The 19,653-nt window shown below is 42.5% G+C and overlaps 1 protein-coding gene across 1 annotated transcript in view; it reads left to right on the top strand.

The window, feature by feature from the left end:
• Cfap54 (cilia and flagella associated protein 54) overlaps positions 1–19,653 on the top strand; it is a 301,678-nt gene that overhangs the window by 27,096 nt on the left and 254,929 nt on the right. The window contains exons 6-15 of the mRNA XM_055627824.1: positions 166–309; positions 2,305–2,418; positions 2,542–2,643; positions 5,331–5,529; positions 9,156–9,337; positions 9,423–9,588; positions 10,494–10,579; positions 11,434–11,568; positions 12,592–12,742; positions 14,946–15,022. Coding sequence (XP_055483799.1) covers positions 166–309; positions 2,305–2,418; positions 2,542–2,643; positions 5,331–5,529; positions 9,156–9,337; positions 9,423–9,588; positions 10,494–10,579; positions 11,434–11,568; positions 12,592–12,742; positions 14,946–15,022 — 1,356 coding nt within the window. The remainder of the gene's footprint in view (positions 1–165; positions 310–2,304; positions 2,419–2,541; positions 2,644–5,330; positions 5,530–9,155; positions 9,338–9,422; positions 9,589–10,493; positions 10,580–11,433; positions 11,569–12,591; positions 12,743–14,945; positions 15,023–19,653) is intronic.

Below are 19,653 nucleotides of genomic sequence, written 5' to 3'. Positions count from 1 at the left end.
TGTCCACATGTAAAATGCTAGTTTTCTTTGACTCATTGTTTACAGTAACTGATAGGAATAAGCCAACAACCTGGACTCAACCTTAGACTTTGATGATTCTCAATAATATTATTACGGATAGTGTGAGAGATGAAAATCACTCCAATTGTGCTCTCTGCTTTCCAGGCCTTAGAATTCCTGCTGTGGGCCAGCATGTGCATGGAGTCCTCTGTCCCACTCCTGTCCATCAGGCATCTGACATGGAGAGCCACGCTCTATACTGCTGTCTGCCAGTGCCACTATGACTGCCAGGCTGCCATCCTTGGGGAGGTAGGTTGCTTTCTAATGCAGGTGGCTTCAGCATTTGAAATACAGCTTAGCATGTATTTATTCTCTCCTTTAGATGTCTCAAGGCAACACACCAGCCAGAGTACCGAAAAGAAGCAAAGCCAAGACACTCCTGGTTTTTATCTGAAAACATCTTGGTTATTCCATTTCGTGGGTTTCTTGCTCTGCATTGTACTCTCCTTGACTCTTGTCTGCCAGCTTGGACCTTCCTTGCTCCTTTTATTCCTTATTCTTTCATGTGTATGGTGTGTGTGTGTGTGTGTGTGTGTGTGTGTGTGTGTGTGTGCGTGTGTTTGCGTGCACACACATGCCTGCATGCAGGCACTGCAGTGCACATGTGGAGGTCGAGGACAACCTTGGGTCTTGGCGCTTGCTTTTTGTTCTGTTTCAGACAGAGTCTCTTGTCTGCTGTTGCTGACTCCAGGCTAGGTGGCCCATGAGGTTGCAGATATTTGCCTGTCTCTGCTTCCCACAGCATCACAGCAGACACGGAGACTGCAGATGTGAGCCACTGTGCCGGGCTTTGCTTGGGTTCTGGGCATCCAAACTCAGGTCCCCACACTTGTGTAGCAAGCACCGCACCCATGGAGCCAGCTCCCCAGCCCTCTTTGTTTTTTTTTTTTTTTCTGCTTTTAATTTCCAGCATCTTCCTTTCCCTCAGTTTGTTTTCACACAGAAGCACCTTCCTTCCTTGCTTAGTTTTAGATTCCGTTGCAGCCATTATACATTTATCTTGGTTTTTCTCTGCTTCCAGACTTACTATATTTACCCCTCCCCCACGCCACCACCTCTTGTTCGGTACATCATTTAGACAGAACATGTAACTGCTTGCTTGGATCCCAGTGTTCCTTTAGCCCCTTCCTTGGCTGGGGCCTGCTGCAGGACTCAGCTTTTGTAGCTCTGCTCATGTCTACTCTTCACAACCTGATATGCATGATTTGGGCATTCATGGCTTCTTAATTTTTTTCTGCCTGAATTAATTCTGAACGGTTAGATGGTAGCAGCCCCTAGCTAGAGGAGCAGCTGAATTTAAACCCTGCTAGGATTGTTTTAATTCTAGACACTGCTCAGCACATATGCACATTTGACTTGAGTGTGCGAGGGAGGCTCAGTTCGTAGCACTGCTCCTGAAGTGATAAGGGATGAAACACGGGTAGTTTCAACCTGTTGGGATTCTTGCTTACTGGAAAATTTATACATTCATTATGTTGAATATTATAGATGTCCTGGAACTCTCTTTATTAAAAGCTATGAGTAAACTATTTAAAAAAAGGGCAAATCAATGACATGAAAGTTTGGAAGTGCAAACTGTTGCACTCTGGAGCCACCTGTGATGTAATCTTTTACTACTCAGCTCTCCTCAAGGGATCTTCTGAACCCTTGTTGTTGTCTTTAGAGAATCATCGCAGTGGTGAAATGGTTCCATGATCTACCCACCCTCTCCCAGCCTCTCTGTCCCTCTTCAGATCTCTGTACAGTGGGTATTGGAGATCTGAAAACAAAGAAGGCCGTTCAGGGACCTCACAGTGCAGTGGTCATCCTGGGAATGTTTGAGGAGATCACTTCACATGTTACAGTCGGAAGGCTGAAATTCCTGAAGACCATCTCAGGATGGCCTATGGACGTACGTGTGCATGCGTGCCTGTGTAGCCAAGCGTGAGAGTTCTTGCATGCATGTAGGGGAGCAGTACTCTGTACAAAGGTTCTGTTTCACCCACATTTTGGCTTTCTTCTAAAAATTATATAATTCTTGAAGTCAGTGTGTCAGGGTGTTTATTAACTTTAGATTTATAGAGCTTAATGGTGCTCATAGATGATAGATGGGAGAGCTGCTGCGTTATCAGGAGTCAACAGCAGCCCACAGTTTAATTCAGATTAAATCAAATGCCTCTGACATCAAAACATACCATTTTTATACATTTTTAATCACTGTTCTCCAACCTATTGTGAATTAAATTTGTTTTAATTGCAACACAGGCATTTGCTCGGCGTGGGTTAGCTAAAATTGATGAGTTAAGGCAACTGGAATTAATGAGTTCCTCTCAGGCTCAGGATGAGTCCCGAAAATATTACAGAGAAGCCACGATAAAGGTATGAAAATTTCATGAAATGGAAGAAATTTAGTGCATGGCACTATTGATAAAGCGCTCAACCTTAGTGGCTGAGGCATATGTCTTGTTATTATTTCATATATGATTCTTCTCGTGGAGACAGATGGCTGTGATGATCTTCAAGAGAGGAGTATTTGAGTCTAGAAGAAAAAACAAAGCCTTGTTTAGACCGAAGATAAGAATTAACCTAAAGGAAGCTCAAAGCGTAAGTCCCCAAGGTCTTTCTTCTCCAGACCATCTGGCAGTACGCACCTGTTATTCCTTTGTATTGTTTGAGCCTACTTGCTGATGATTAAATCCTGCCCCAGATTTTAGAGCAACGGAATGTCTTCCCAACAGAGACATGGCCTCACTGCATCCCTTTCTCTTTTTCGTGCCTTCCATTATCCCAGTTTTGCAATGTTAATGGATGAGTTGCTGATGATGAGCTTGGGAAAGACTTGTGTGAAAGTCCCTTGCAGATGGACGGTCCTCTGAGTAGGCCTGCACAGTCCTTGCCGTTAGTCACTTTCGTTAGCTTTGAGGTTTTCTCATTAGCTGTAGGCTTACCATTGGGAGTGTCATGCATAGACAACACCACAGCAACAAACCACCCCCACATCTCAGACGATCTGAAAATAGCTTTCCAATTGGAGTTAGGGGCCAGCAGTGTCTGCTAAATGGCTGTTCAGGACCAGGCTTGGGAGAAATTCTTATTGGTTAGACATTGCTGGCTTTGCTGGAGAGGATGACAGGAAGCTTGGAGGAGCCACGATGCCCAGCATGGAAGTGGCATACTTCTGAGGTGTCCTCACTAGTCACATGGCCCCATCCCAACCTCAGCCTTAAATACTGTCTTGGGGGAGTGAGTCAGGCAGTCTCGTTGGGATTCAACCTTTTCCTCCCATCCTCTCATCCTCCTGTCTTTCCTTCTTTACTCTTCTGTGTTGCCTTTCTGAGCTCAGTGTCCCTCCGGGCTCAATTCTCCTCCTTCCCTGAAGCTATTCCCATCTGTTCTAGCCAGCGTCAGTTAGCTCTCCTCTGGGTGGCTATGCAGGGTTTGGAAATGAAGGCAAGGATGGGGTGGGGGGTTAGGGTGGGTGGGTGGGGGTGGGGTGGAGGTGGGGGGAATGAGCAGGTTCTGACAGAAGAGCCACAGGATCTCAGAACCTGGAAGGGAGCTAAGAAAACACCTGCTGTTTTCCCACTACCCATGAAGAAATCAGCGCTCCGCGTCACACACCCAGCTGGCAGCACTGGAAGGCGACCCTGTGTGCAGTGCCTTCTCACAGCCCCAATGCCAAGTGTTCTCCCCGTATAGCTGACACTACTTAGGGATGATCCCCTCTTTTTCTTTTAAGTTAATAATATTTACAAACATTGTCTTGGGCACAGGGCCAACCCACTGTTATTGAGCATGACTGTTTTGAGTACTGATCCCTGAAAAGAATCTAACAGATATACTTGACATCATATCCCACACTTCTCTGTGTCCCCAGATGCTGAGGGTGGCTCCCACACCGCAGGTAGTGTTGCTGCTGGAGGACCAGCCTCAGGCATCGTTAAGTAATGATGCTGCCCTCTGTAATGGGGCGGGGACATTTTGCTTTTCTTTCTCACAAACCTTGTCTGTTTCCCTATGGAAACTCAATGTAATATCTGAACTTTCAGGGCTGCCATTACATAGCATCCAGTCAGGAGCTGTAGTTGTTCTTATAGTGAAATCAACAAATCTTCAGAAAATGTTTACATTTCTGCATAAAGTTATATTACAATTCAGTTATTTTGGTTGGACTTCATTGAATGAATAACTCTTGTGGCACCTTTTTAAATTTTATTTCTTTATTTAATTTTATTATTTTTTATTTTTTTGGGGATACAGGGTCTTACTTTGTAGCCCGAGGTGGTCTAGAATTCACTATGTAGCCCAGGCTAGCTGTTCGTTTCACTATTTAGGGGAAGATAGCCTTTCTTTTATAAAAGCTTATTATAGTATTTAAGTATATTTTAAGCACTGTTTGAACCTCTAGTACAGATCTTCAGAGGCGCCCTCACCTCTGTTGGTGGAGAGAGGGCAAGGCATAAAGTTCAAGTTTTCTTGAGGTCTATGGAATCAAAGACACAGAAGCCAATGGATGGGGAAGCTAGCATCACTCAAGTCAGCTTCATCTGGCTTTTGTCTTCCCAATTTTCTCCCTAAGAAGAAGAAACATGCAAAGGGATCATGGGAAACATGGTCAACATTTTCCATCTGGAAATGGCAACTTACAGGCACCAGTCTCCTTGTTGGAAATCTATAGGCAGAGAACAGGCCATTTGTCAGAGAAAATACTTTTAAAGTAAGCACCTGTGGGTGCCATCACATGGCCGGGTGTGAAGGAAGTCTGAGAGGCCTGCAGAGCTGCTTGCTTTTGGTGTAGATAGCCGGTCAAGCCTTCCATAACACTAACCACCAAACCCCCAGCTATTTATGCCATCAAATAGTGTTTCAGGTTTGGGTTTGAGGACATTCTGCATGAAGACTTTCTGCAGCATTTATAAACGCAGGGTTTATCCGACCTAAACCCACACATTTTCTAGACATTTGACCTTGAGTCTCAAAGGTACCCCTGAGTGATTGCCAGGCCAATGAAGTTCGAGTATGAGCTCCCTAGAACTGTCACTAAAGTTCCACAAAGCACGGAGACAGTGCTACCCCAATGAGTGGCCACAGAAAACTATATCACCTTGGAAACACTGGTACATAAGTAAAAGCAGAGTCTTTGGTATCATGACATAGTTAAATGGAGTTTGCAGACACATAAAAGGCCTGAAAGCAACCGTAACCCCGTTGAACTAAGTGTTCCCTCAGCATTAGCTAAGGAGGCCATAGCCTTTGCCTCCCAGCCACATTGGTTTTCTCTCTTGCTCTAGATGGTGTGGCCACGGACCACCACAGAACGGCTGCTGGACGAGCTATTTGATAGCACCTCGTCCCAGTTTCTGGCTGTCATGGAAGCGCTCTCCGACTCCAACAGGCGAATCCTACAGACTGGCCCGCTGGTCACGGAAGAAACGGAGCTTCGTGATGTTGCCTCAGAACTGTTTATGGCTGGAAGAGAGCTTTTGCTATGTAAACAAAATGTTAATATTTCATGGTAGACACTGAAAACAAATGCCTTCAGCACGATGAAATCATTTATCAAATTTACATATTGACCTTGAATCCAGTGACCGTGCTTATAAATAATTCATTTATAGGGTTTTTTGATTTTCTAAAATGTATAATCATCTTTGAGTAATGACAATTACATTTTTTCTTTCCAAGTTTTAATCATTTAATTTCTTGACTTATTGCACTCACTAGAATCATCAGAAACACATGCTGATGGTTGCCATCGCAGCAATTTGACCATAAGATGGAAAACCTTCAACATTTTACTTTTAGTTCAGACATTAACTAAAGGGCTTTTATGGATTTTTTTTTTTTTTCAGATGAAGACAGTTTCTTTAATTCCTGATTTGTTAAGGGTTTCTTTTTTGTTGTTGTTGTTCATTGAGTGGCGTGTGTGTGTGTGTGTGTGTGTGTGTGTGTGTGTGTGTGTGCGCGCGCGCGCAATCGCTTTCACAAGAGAATGATTTCAATTAGCTCCCTCAACCACCTTTTTTTTTGGAGACAGGGTCATTGATTTTGTTAGACTTACTGGCCAGCCAGCCTAGGGATCCTCCTGTCTCTGCTTCTTTAGCTGTGGATTACAGGAACACGCTGCCATGCCTGGCACGTTACATGGGTAAACTGAAATCATGGCAAGCTCTTTACCAGCTGAGCCATCTTTCCAGCCCCTCTTTATTCTCTCGGTGGTATCTGTTGCCCAGAAATTCTTAATTTTATTTTTATTTTATGTGTCTGAGACTTTTGCCTGCATGTATGTTGTGTGTCACTGTGTGCTTGGTGCGGGTGGGGGCCAGAAGAGGCTGTCTGATCCCCTGAAACCAGATGTAATGATGGTTGTGAGCCACTTTGTGGCTTCTGGGAATCAAGCCTGACTTCTCCGGAAAAGCAGCCAGTACTTTTAACTGCTGAGCCACATCTCTCCAGCCTCCAGAAATTCTTAAATTTTAATGTAGTCTAGTTTGCCAATGCACCCTTTATAATTAATCCTTTTTATGTCAGGTTTAAGAAACATCTGCCTTCCCGCTGCCCTACATATGCTTTGGTAAGGCAATCAATCGTTTTATTAATTTGTACTTTTCATCCAGCAGAAAAATGGTTACTTGATATTTTTCATTGCATCTATCCAAATTTATTTCTTTTTGCTCAAGTCTAAACACTGAGGACTTTGAAGCATCCCGACAATGGATATAAAACCTTAGTTATTTATAAAGCTTGTTTGTTTTAACATCTGCATACTCTATCTCAGTGTGTTGGGCACAGAGTTTCTGTAGGGGAAGTTCAATGTTAGTTAAACCTCATTCTCTTATAGACTGTAGCTTTCATACTTTTATTTTTCTTTCATTATTTTTATGTTTCATCATACTGGGTCCAGTGATACAGGAGGCATTATGAGCTCTTGCATTTTTTTTAAAACATTTCCCATTACTTTCTCATTTCTTCCCTACGTCTACCTCTCTTCTGTCAAGATACATATTAAAAAAATGTCAACATTTTTGCATCTATAAGCCAACATTTTTACATTCACCACTAACCTCCCATCTTATTATTTTCCTTGTATCCCTTTTGTTCTTTTCTGTTAATTCTGAGAAGGCTCTTCAATGTGAATTTCCAGTCACTCATTTGTGCTTTGTTTTTTTTCTGTCCTGCCACTCTGTTCACTAACTGACATGGTTTCACCACTCGTAGACCTCAGGTGCAGTCTCCCCTCGACCCTTTCTCTAGGCACCCGGTTCTCATCTCATGCTTCTGAGGCCCTCTTGCTTCTGAGAGAACAGTCATACTTAAGTTCCCATTTACCCCTATCTACTTTTCTGCTTCCTGTGGTAAAGGATGCTTACTTTGTGGTTTTCTTTGTAAATACTCGCATATTTAATTTTCTCCCCAGACTTACCTTCTGTGGCCTTGAAGTAGCTGGCATATTTGACTCTAATCTCTATGTAGAAGAAGAGGTGGGAAGCCAGATGTTAGCTTGTGTAACTGTAGGTTTTGTGTGTGTGTGTGTGTGTGTGTGTGTGTGTGTGTCTGTCCACCTGAGGGCAGTAAGCCCATACTTTGGGGGAAGGGAACCCATGATCAGAATATTGTATGTGAGAAAAATCTATTTTCTTTTTTCCCTGTTTTAATTTCTTTCCATTTATTTATTTATTTATTTATTTATTTATTTATTTATTTATTTATTTATTTAATCACTTTACAGCCTGACCATAGCCCCCTCTCTCCTCTTTTCCCAGTTGCAGCTTAACTCATCACTTCTCTTTCTCCTCCTCCTCAGAGAATGGGAGGGAGGCCCCATGTACCAACCAACCCTGGCACATCAAGTCACAGCAGGGCTAAGTGCGTTGTCTCCCACTGAGGCCAGACAACGCAGCCCAGCTATGTGAAAGGGATCCAAAGGCAGACAACTTAGTCACAGACAGCCCCTATTCCCTTTTTTGGGGGACAAAAAAAGCTGTCAAGTGAAAATTTCTTTGATCTCATCCACTCAAATTCTAAAACTTGCCTCATCCGCATTTACCCTGTACACAGTTTTCAGTGAAATGGGAAGAGTACATCTCTACTTCTTCATGTCTTCAAGTCAAATTCTTTCAAGCAGGCTCCTTATCACAGATATTCTTTCATCTTCTTCCCTGGATGTCTTTGAGATGGTCAGATATGCCAAGACAGTTGCCTATGTTCACTGCTTTCAAGTCTTTCTTTCCATCCATCTAACCATCAGGCAGCCTCTATCCCTGCCATACTATGGAAAAACTCGAAGACAGTCAGTCTCCTTTTTCTTCAGTGAAAGCTCACTTCTCAGTGCTTTGTTCCCACACTGTTCTGTAGGTTCTGTAGTACTTGCTCCTGTTGACTCTTTTCACCAAACACTCCTTGGCAGCCTTTTCTCTCTCTGCCTTCCCTTATTTGATGATGTTTCTTAGCTCATAGCTGATCCTGCAGTCTGCTGTGGATATATCTACTGGGGCTTATTTGAATCACTAGCTGAACTCACTTTCTTCTTTAGATCTTGTTCCTCATGTCAAGCTACCTGTGGGGCTAATTCACTGTTGCTAGTTCTCTATATTCCATACTCCTCGTCCATCTAAAAATTATTTATTTTTATTTTATGTGTATGGATGTTTTGCCTGAATGCATGTATGTGCAGTATATATATGCCTGATGCCCTGGTGCCTACATAGGCCAGAAGAAGACATTGACTCTCCTGGAACTTGAATTATAGACAATTGTGAGTTGCCATGTGGGTGCTCACAACCAAACCTGGGTCCTCTGCAAGAGCAGCAAGTGTTCTTTTGCTCTGACCATCACTCCAGCTTGCCATGCTCCTCCTCCTGAGTGGCCTTAGGGAATGCCCTCCCTCAGACCTTTGTTTGATGTCCTTCTTATTTTTCTCCATAGCACTGAGCATTTTCCCACTTAGGTTTCTCATTTGTCCTGAGTGTTATCCTGCCACTCTGTGACAGTGAGGCTGGAGACAGTGCCCACTTCTTTCTCACTGTTTCCTAGAGCCTGATAGTGTCTGATAGCAGATATCTAATAAATGTCTCCTTGTATGAATGACATACCAACATTCCTCTCTCATTTTCTAGTTTCAAATCTTGATCCAAGTGGAAAACTTGATTTTCCCAAAACATGCCTCCTGGAGCATATAATAGAAAGGAAAAATAGCATTTCTGTGGATGCTGCTGTGAAATTTGCAAAATTGGCTTTTAATTATGAAGAATGGGGATTATTTGACTCAGTAGCTGCACATCTTCTTCGCTTCCTCCAGGTAACACATGCAAAGCTCTTTGTTTTTTGTTTTCTCAAAAATGCTGTCGACTTGCTAATTACCTTGTGGTTTATATTTTTCTCAGAAGCAGGATAGCCCTGAGTTAAAGAAAGCAGAGAAGGAATTAATGCTCCTGCTTGCAGTAGAGCCACTGATCAATTTGAGGAAAAGCAAAGGTGTGGTCTTTCCTTTGACTAATGATAAGGAAGGACAGTTTATTCAAGTTTATCTAAAACACATAGCTTGTCATGGTGAGTATCTGAATTTTTGAAAAAAAACAATGCTTTATGTAAGAAAGCATGGTCTTTTCAGGTGAGTTGAGTCAAAACCTGTTCAAGGCAGAGGGACTAGGAAGTGTGCCTGATGAAGGAGCAACTAGCAAGGGTGACTGTGCGGCTGGGAGATATGGTGGGTGTTTAGAGTGTGGTAGGTCAGAAGAAGCTGCATGTCGGGTGATATGGTTCCTCGACTTTGTGCAGACATGGATATGATCATGAAACTGCCTTCAACACAAGAAGGACGTCCTCTGTGGGAGTTACAGTAAGAGTGATGTCAGCAGGGCTGCTGAGCAAAGGGCAGAGGGCAAAGGAGGATGGCAAAGGCTGAGCAAAGAGAAGGTCTGGTTGTGTTCCTTCTTTCCAGCAGCATTTTTCTTTCTAGGACTTTGATGATTTAAGCATCGTTGTATGCATAATTTAATATCCAGTCTGTCTTTATAGCAGCGAGAATTATTTTATTCCATGTTTCTATATTTTCCATGTTCTTTTAGGCATCACATAGCCTCTCACTTGCAGCAAATCATTTGTACCCATAATGATAGGCCTTCTACTTCTATCAGTACCCGAATAAACACCTTTATACATTTTCTTCACTCACCACATTTTAGACTATTCTAATAATCTTTCATTTCTCTTTGGACACAGTTGAGAAATGTATTGTGGATTGATAATAAAAAAACTAGCATATTTTAATTGAATTAGAGCTACTGAGATTAATTCTGACATGACCACATTTTAAATAGCTTATTGATGTGACAAACATTGACATGACAAAGTGCAGATAACATTTGTGCCATTTCTGTAAAACGTCTGTGTTTTGTACTTGTTGTTTCACAGTTGCTATCCTGCTCTCATTTGCTTCTGCTTTTCACACGCAGAGTCTTGTGTGAGGAGTTGTGGATACTCAGAAGATATTTTTACTTTGACATCAATTCTTCATTACTGTGTTTGTGTCCCTCAAAAGGTGAAGTAACTCTTTAAAATGCACTATAAAGGTGTAGAGAAGGAAGTACCTTTTCATAGCCTCACCTAGCTTAATACCATGCTTACAACACAACAGGACCTGCTCCTCCAGTGACTATTTGCTCATTAGAATACACCATTGAGTTGGCTGAAGACTTGAAACCTTCAGTTTCTTTTTACCATCATCATTTCAGGGGTAACTCTGCTCCTTTAGGGAAAAGTCCTAGGCTAGCTACATTTCATCTAATGATGAGGGGACTCAGACAGTGGCTCCGAAAAAGAGTGAATATATTTAGTGAAATGTGGCCCTGGTGCTTTTCAGCCATGGTGACAGTGCCTGCTTATTGTCAGTTTTCACATAATGGCCAGAATTTGGAAACGGGCCATGTCCAGTGGCTCTGGTCTGCCCACACACTTGGATTTGGAAAGAGGGACTTACTGTGTATCTCAGGGTCCTATGAACTCATGAGTTTGCTGTTTCCTTCTCCCAGGTACTGGCATTCCAGGAGCAAGACATGATGCAGCTCTCTCCCTCTCTCTCTTTCTCTTTCTTTCCTCTCTCTCATTAAGAGAGCCGATCTAGTGTCCAACAGTGCTAGGTGAGACTCTTGGAGCCTGACTGCTTAAGCCTGACTCCTCCTCACCTGCAACTTCCGGGCCATTTATCTGTGGGGAAAACCATGTGGGTTCTCCTGGCCTATGTCCTGCACTTAGCTTAGGGCACTGATTCAACAAGGGGTAAATGATGTGGGCAGGACGTATGAAGCGCTTACAGAGCGTTGCCTGACACGCACTGAGTATTAGGGCCACTCAGTGTATCCTTCCTACTCACACACTCATCACTTTTGTTTTTAGGGTGTTCAGCTGGAAAAGGACATCATTGTGGATATAATAACATTCTTATGGCAGAAATGCAAGCTAGGAATTCAAAGGCTCAGCATACCAAAAAACGACTTAACAAAGTATTCTCACAGGATCAGCACAAACAAAGTATTCCGTTTTGCTCTCCATTCTCATTAGTTTGTTTGTTTGTTTTTTTAAATTCAAGTCGAGTCTCCTTTCTGATTTAGGCCTTCCCTGTTATTCGCCCCATAACCCCTGCCCTTGGCAGATGTGTGCGTTAAGAATTTATTCTTGGTAGCGCTCAGTGAACCTTTCTCAGAATGTGTGCTGCCGTGCCCCGGCCCAGTTTGGTTTCAAAGACTGAAAACAGTTTCATTTTTTAAAGGAAGGAACAAATACAACATGTCTAGGCAATATGAATTTAGATGGCATCCGTTAAGAAGAGTAATAACAGGAGCACAAATAAGTCAGGAGTGTCAGGGTACTTTTCTTCCCACGATAATATGTTATATGTTTATTACACATGCATTACATATATTACATATAGTACTTAACAGGACTGTTTTTGTCTATTGGAAGGAGAAGCTGGGAGGATTTGAACATTGTAAGACTGGGAATTTGAGATAAAATATTTAGTAATAAATGCTTTAGCTCCAGTGTTTCTGAGCTTCCTACAACTGATTGTACTGGGATGCCTGGATCTGACATTTTGATCATGATCTCTATTAGATGATGGTAAGGGCAGATAAATGCCATTTTGTCATAGGTCCCAGAGAATGCCGGCTGGCTCATGTGTTATGCTTCGGGGAGGTAGGCATGACAGTCACGGTCTGAGCACCCAGGATGGAGCCAGAAACACCCCGTCACTTGTCTGACTTGGTGCTTTGAGAATATAGCGAATATTTGACAATATGTAAAGATAACACTGTAAACTTGCCATTGTCACTACAGGAACGCACACTAAAAGCAGGTGAATGTTTGTGGAGTTTTGGAAATGTATTTATTGTTAAATACCTTATTAAAGTCACTTTCTGCTATTTATTAACGAGGAAGCCAACATAACACTTAGTTGTGATCAGGGGAGGCTCAAAGGAGGACTAAAGTTTGAAAATGTTGCCCCTCTACATGATATACTTTTAATTGATTTCAATTTGCATTTTCTCCTCATAGTGGGTTTATCTCTTGTGGCATATAAGTGAAGTGATTCACTGCTATAACTTGAAAAATTTGGACATTGTAATGGTGGCAGAGATCACATTACGATTATGTGACGTATTAGAATCTTTGGGAACCCTGAAAAGAAAATTCAAAAAAGCTTCAGGTAAATGCTGGATGAAATGCATGATGGGGTTGTTAGCGTAGACAAAGGTAACGATGAAAGTGTAACTTAGAATACAGGACTACCGCCATGAGTGGGGGCTAGGCATGTCATTTTTGAGCTTCATTGGTGATTTATAGTGAGAGAGATAATGGCACAGGTTTAATCAGGTAGACGGGGGAAAAAAGATTAGATCAGATGCTCTGTGCTTTGCCTCACCTTCGTATGCCTTCATTCCTAACTAGCACACGCTCCCCTTTCTCTGTCCTCATTTTTCTTTGTTCCTTTCTCACTTCCATTCATGGTTTTCCTCATTTGTTTTTTTAATAAACCTTCATGAGTGAAGACAATATCTTTGTGTGCTGGTGTACTTTGGGCCTTGGCTACCCTGGCTATCACAGAAAAACACCCACCAATAAGTATTCATGAGAGGTAGCGATGGTTCGCCATGTTTATTCTCTTATTCCTGATTTGCCATTACTGCTGCTCCTCAAGGCTCTAAAATGGCTTCCCACTTTCTCTTTTCAGAATTGTCATAGTATCCAGTACAAGAAGTAGACTTTGTGCCTGTTTTTGTTTTTAATGAGATGAAGTCTCAATTAGGCTGGCTTTGAACTCACTGTGTAGCAAAGGCAGGACTCGAGCTCCTGATCCTCTTGCATCTCCTTTCCAAGTGTTGTGATTGCAAACCTGTGCCACCACACCAGGCTCACATTCCTGCCTTTCTACAGTCTGTGATTTCCTTGCCTATATTTACTATTTATTATCTCCTTGAGTCCAAAAAACACATTCTATCTTTTCTGCAGCCAAGAGATATTTTCTAGAGTACCTGTTATTAGACTCAAAAAGCTCAAACAAAGGACTAGAGATTTGGCTCAGAGGTTAAGGGCACTGGCTGTTCTTCCAAAGGTTCAATACCCAGCAACCACTTGGTGGCTCACAACCATTTTTAATGAGATTCTGGTGCCCTCTTCTGGCATGTAGGTAGAATACTGTATAAATAATAAATAAACCTTTTTTAAAAAGAGCAGCAAATGCTAAAACAAAAAACAAAATCCAAATGATCTTATTCAATTTTATTGATTCATGCACTAGTCACTTTTGGAAGATTATTATTTTACATTGTTCATTCATAACCAGGCTAAACAGGACCCAACGTTCTTATTTTTTGTTATGATGTTGCCATCAATATTGGAATTTACAAATTAAATAATTAATATGTTGTTTAGTTGGAATTAACAAGTATATTTTAAAATAGGAAATGTGGTGCTGTCTTATAATTTATATTGCTTTAGCTTAGACTGGGTTTCCTTGGCATTTGTCTTGGTCCATTAAGGTTGTGTCATCCTTTTAAATAGACTTTATAGAAGAACATAGAGGGATGGCCATGACTAGCCTGACATCATCTTTTTGAGAAAGAAGATTCTTGAGTTTTTTAAAAAATTATTTATTATAATTTATTTACTTTGTATCCCAGCTGTAGCCCCCTCCCTCATCCCCTCCCAATCTCACCCTTCCTCCTCCTCCTTCCATGCCCCTCCCTAGACCCCCTCCCCAGGACTGAGAGGAGAGGTCCTCCTCCCCTTCCATCTGACCCTAGCCTATCAGGTCTCATCAGGACTGGCTGCATTGTCTTCCTCTGTGGCCTGGTAAGGCTGCTACCTCCCCTCTACCCTCCAGGGGGAGGTGATCAAAGAGCCAGCCCCTGAGTTCATGTAAGAGACAGCCCAGTTCCCATTACTAGGGAACCCACTTGGACGCTGAGCTGCCATGGGCTACGTCTGTGCAGGGGTTCTAGGTTATCTCCATGCATGGTCTTTGGTTGGAGTATCAGTCTCAGAAAAGACCTCTGTGTCCAGATTTTTTGGTTCTGTTGGTCTCCTTGTGGAGCTCCTGTCCTCTCCAGGTCTTTCTCTCTCCCCCTTCTTTTGATTTTTTCAAAAGATTATTTTATATAAATAAAACCTTAAGGACACAAAAGGAACATTTTGATATTTTGATATTTTGTCAAATTCTGGTAGTGAGTCACATCTAAGATCAATAAGTAATTAAAAAGATGAATCGATTTAGTACCCTACCTTGATGATCTGGATTCACTCCTGTATTTTTATTTTGTCTTTCTCTTGTCCTTCTGTATTTCCCTTTTCTTTCTTCTCTTTATTTTTTTCTCATCTCACTCTTTTTCCTCACTTTTTTTCTTTTTCAGATATGTATGCAAAGAAAGGGCCAGAGGAGTTCCCGGGGACTCCAAAAGGGATCCCGGAAGTCCTCCCGATGTTAAAGGTACTGCGCTGCATTATAGAAAAAACATGGTTAAGAATGTGAATTCTTACTTTCAGTATCAAATCTGTAAATGTGTAGTGGGTCACAGTAGAAATGTATCCAGGTGCTGAGGCCTTGAGAATTCCCGTCTCTGTGTAATGCTCCGCCTCCTACGTTGCCTCTCTATAGCAGGGGCATATAAGAGTGACACGGATACTTAGGCAGTCTTTGTGTGTGTGTGTGTGTGTGTGTGTGTGTGTGTGTTTGTACACATGAATACAGTTCCTGTAGAAGCCAGAAGATGGTGGTATGAGGAATTATGCTCAGGTCCTTTGAGAGTAGTACTCATACTTAACCAGCTCTCCAGCTTTTTACTTGGCATAACAGGTAAATTCTAAGAAAGTTGGTACCAAGCAACTATCACCAAGAGGGGTTGTTTCGAGTCCTGAGTCATTGGTTTAAGGAGTGGGGGTGCTCCACTCAGCGCATGCCACTGGCAGGCTGGTTGGTGTGCCCCCAAGGATGCTGATGACACTCAGGGAGCGCCCAGTAAGCTTTATCTTGAAGGAAAGGGAGGGGGATACATGGCTCTTCCTCATTATTATTATTATTTTTTACAGTATTTTACTTACAGTATTCTCTTAGAGTATATGCATATTACTGTCTAGATCTGCTTGGCGCCTCTCCTGTTTATAGGCAGCGAGCAAGTGATGCATGTAGCTTGCCCTCTGTGAGTCTGGTCCTGTATTTCAGGAGCAGAAGTCATGGCAAACAGCTGTGGAAGAGTTTAGATTCAACACAACAGGTTCCTTTGCTGTGGAATTCCCCAGGGAGTCACACTTGGCCTATGAGCTGTGAGGTTTTTCTAAGGAGATGTTGAACACCACGTGTTTGTTATTTGAGAACAAAATTCCTCTTTTCAACCAGGAAGCATCTTCTCAGGGTCCTCATATTTCATGGATGACTTTAAAATGCTTTTCTAGAGAGGAAACAAGTGAATGTTTTGGTTTGTCTTGATATATTTGATAAACTGTAGACTAAGTTGTGAAAATTGCATTGACATTGGGCGTGTTTAACAATATACAAAACAAAAATATGCAACTTTACTGGATTGATACTCTGTATCATTTTCCTATGCCCACTTTTAGTTTCTCTCATATTTTTTATTAAAAAAATTTTTTTGAGACAAGGTTTCACTTTGTAGACCTCGCTGTCCTGGAACTTACTCTGTAGATCAGACTGGCCTCGAACTCACAGAGATCCACCCGTTTCTGCTTTCCAAGTTGGGGTGAAAGATGTGCACCACTACCCAGCTCATCTCGTGTCCCTAACATGTAGCATTCCGTTACTTTTTGTAAGGTTATTTTGGCAGCACTTGCCCTCTCCATTTGCTATTAACCCTCCTCACTGCTGTCCTTTTTGAAATCTCTGAAGAACCTTATAATGAAGCTTAGGAGACTGATTATTTGTGGATAGTTTCCAGCATCCCTGGTGGCTTGCTTCTGGGACCCTCACAGGTAATAACATGAGCGAGCGTGTCGTTGCTTGTGTAAGGTGGTACAGTGTTTATAAATAACCTGGGCATGCCCTCCTGTATACTTCACAGTCTCTAGGCTACTTTTAATACTGAACACATAGGTTATGTCAATAGCATACTATATTGTTTAGGAAATAATGACGAGAACATGCTCAGCACAGATTCAGTGTTTTTCTGATTTGTGTGTGTGTGTGTGTGTGTGTGTGTTTCTGTGTGTGTTGAAGCCAGACATCAACCTTAGATGTTGTTCCCCTGGTTAAAGCTACTTAAAAATGTTTATTGCGTGTGTGCTTGAACGCATGTACCACGGAGCATGTGTAGAGGCCAGAGGACATCTTTTGGGAGTTGCTTCTCTCCTTCCACAACGTGAGTCTTGGGACTGAACTCAGGTGGCCAGGCTTGGCTGCAAGGGTCTTTACCCACTGAGCCATCTCACAGCCCTGCAAGCACTCAGTTCAAAGGAACAGTTTCATCTTTCTGCCATACTTGGCATAACAGATAAATCCTAAGAAACTTGGCACCAAGCAACTATCACCAAGAGGGGTTTGAGTGTGCCTTCTCAAAGGAACATTCCTTTTCTAATTACGAGGTCCAGGGATACTCATTTGAATTTTTCATCTTTAGTAGTGTCTTGTGGAGAGAGCTAGAATTGAGAGATCTCACACTGGGAACAGAAACTGCTCTATCTAAGAGGCAGAGGAGGCATAATTGTCCAATAGGGGTCTGGTTGGGGCTCCTTTGCAACGCTTACATAATATGCAGCCTCTCGTTTCTCACTCCAGACACGACCACACATCATTTCAACTCTTAGGGACACTAGAGTGTAACAATCACAGGCTTAGCTCTTCTCTATGCTGTGACAGGGAAGGCCCAGGAGCTCGAGCATAAGTTATAAAGGGCCAGGCTTTTTGGCTTGAAGTTTGTGGGCAACTAAAGCCACTAAACAGAATGGGTTTCTTAGGTGTCGGGTTTCTCACAACCAAGAGTCTAAAGGCCATTGGTGAGGTCTTGCTGCTGTTACTGAAGTCACAAAACTATTCTTTGCTCCAAGTGGTTTACTATCATGTCCCGAGAAACTGCCAAAATAGGAAGTCTGTGATGACAAAGGTGTGAATGACAGGCGTTTATCGCTGTGTAGTGCACAGTCTGCTCAGATGGTGGGGGCACACGGTGGCTGGTGTACCGGCAATTCCCTGGTGCACCCAGAGCCCAGCGTTTGTTTTGGACAGACTCACAGTCCAGTCTTGACTAGGATGTTGACTATTTGCATGAATGTGAACCAATTACATGATCTGTTCAAGTGTCTTTATCTGTGAAATTATAACTGTAGCTGTTCTGCTGGGTTGTTACCCCATTTAACTGACACACGGGTGGCACCCTGGGGACCGGTACCTTGTGTATGTTAGCTGTTTGTGTTTCAGGTAGAGTGCTGACCTCAGCTTAGCCTCAGATCCATGTGTGGGAGAGAATTCTTGAAGGAGAGTCTAAGACTCATGTGCTCACCTAGCATTCTCTAGGTGAAAAAAAATAGTATTTCTCGCACACATGCAAAGCGCTATGTGAAAAATATTAAGGGCTACTATTGTGAGGACAGGATTTAAGACAACTTCAAACTTTTGCAGAAAATGTAGCATGTTCTCAACAAATGGCTTATACAAATTGTAACTAATGAGTGTATGTCTTTTAGAGCTCTGGCAATTAAAAGAACACGCAGTGCAATTATCCCTATTCTATGAGCAAGTTCTAATCTAGTGTTGCCTGTGATCGTGAAGATGTTGAACATGGTAGTTATGGTGAAGATGACGAGAGGATGTGGCTGTGTTTGAAAAGTCTTGAAAAGTTTTGGTATCAAAAAGCTGTCCCCAGAGCCAGGCGGATCTCTGTGAGTTCAAGGCCCGTCTAGTCTACAAAGCAGGTCCAGGACAGCCAAGGCTGCAGAGAAACCCTGTCTCGATAAAATAAACAAAATTGAAAACAAAAACAACCCCCCCTCCCAAAAAAAAAAAAAAAAAAAAAAAAAAACAGGCATCCCTAGGGCTGCGGCAATAGCTCAGTCACTAATGTACTTGTTGAACTAGTGTGAGGCCCTGAATTCAATCTCTAGGACCTGTGTAAGAAGCCAGGAGTGATGGCTCATGCGTGTAATTCTAGGGTGAAGAGGAAGAGATAGGCAGAGAGCAGGAGCTTACTGGCAAGCTAGCTGAGCCTAACTGAGAGACCCTGACTCAGGAAGGCAGATGACCCCTGAGTCATTACAGCTGATCGTCTCCCTTTTCCACCACAGGCGTGCATATGTGCACCGTGTGCAGGTGTGTATGTGGACACGCGCGCACACACACACGAAAATACATGCACACATATCCTTAGTAACCTCTGTTTTTGGCTAAACAACAACCTAGACATCTCTTTTTTGGAAGACACCTAGACAAGTTGGCCAGAGCCGAACAGATTGCCTCAAGCACATTGTGAAGCTCACCAGAAAGTAAGGAAAATTCTAGAGGCCACAGCAGAAATGGGACATGAAAACCAGAATAGTGGGCAAGCAGGTGGGTGCTGCAGCGGGTTGCGGGGCACTGTCACAAGCGAGCATAGCTTTTTAAACCAGCTGTCTGCAGGAAGAAGACAAAACCTCAGCTCATGAAAGATGGAGCTGGCGTTGAGCTGCCTCATAACGTAGGGCCTACAAAAGACTGCATTCTACAAATAAAACACTATAAAGTATACTAGGGAAAAATTGGTTTTATGGGGAGATACCTCAGTTTCAGTCCTGAGAGGAAGAGTGCACGGGAGAAAGTATCACCCCAGTGGTTTTTCAGCCATGTCCTCATCCTCAGGTGGCTTTGTTACTTGAGTGGGTGGAAACCTCCCTGAGCCTATGGCTTTTGTTGGGACAGATATGCTGACTGCTTATGTGTGATCATATTGTGTACATTCCAGGAAACTCGGGCGGATTCAAAATTAGCAAAGAAACATTATATACTATATACATTATATACTATAAGGCAGTATAACATGTTTCCACTTTAAAGAGCAAAGAAAAACATATGGGCATGCCAGTTCGCAATGAGATGCAAATGAAGCATTTGACAAAATCAACAGCCAAGCTTCCAAACCA

The sequence above is a fragment of the Psammomys obesus genome, unplaced genomic scaffold (assembly GCF_907164565.1).
Source record: "Psammomys obesus unplaced genomic scaffold, mPsaObe1.curated_primary_1811, whole genome shotgun sequence".
In the NCBI taxonomy this organism is placed as follows: Eukaryota; Metazoa; Chordata; class Mammalia; order Rodentia; family Muridae; genus Psammomys; species Psammomys obesus.
This window is presented reverse-complemented; position numbering and strand designations above follow the sequence as displayed.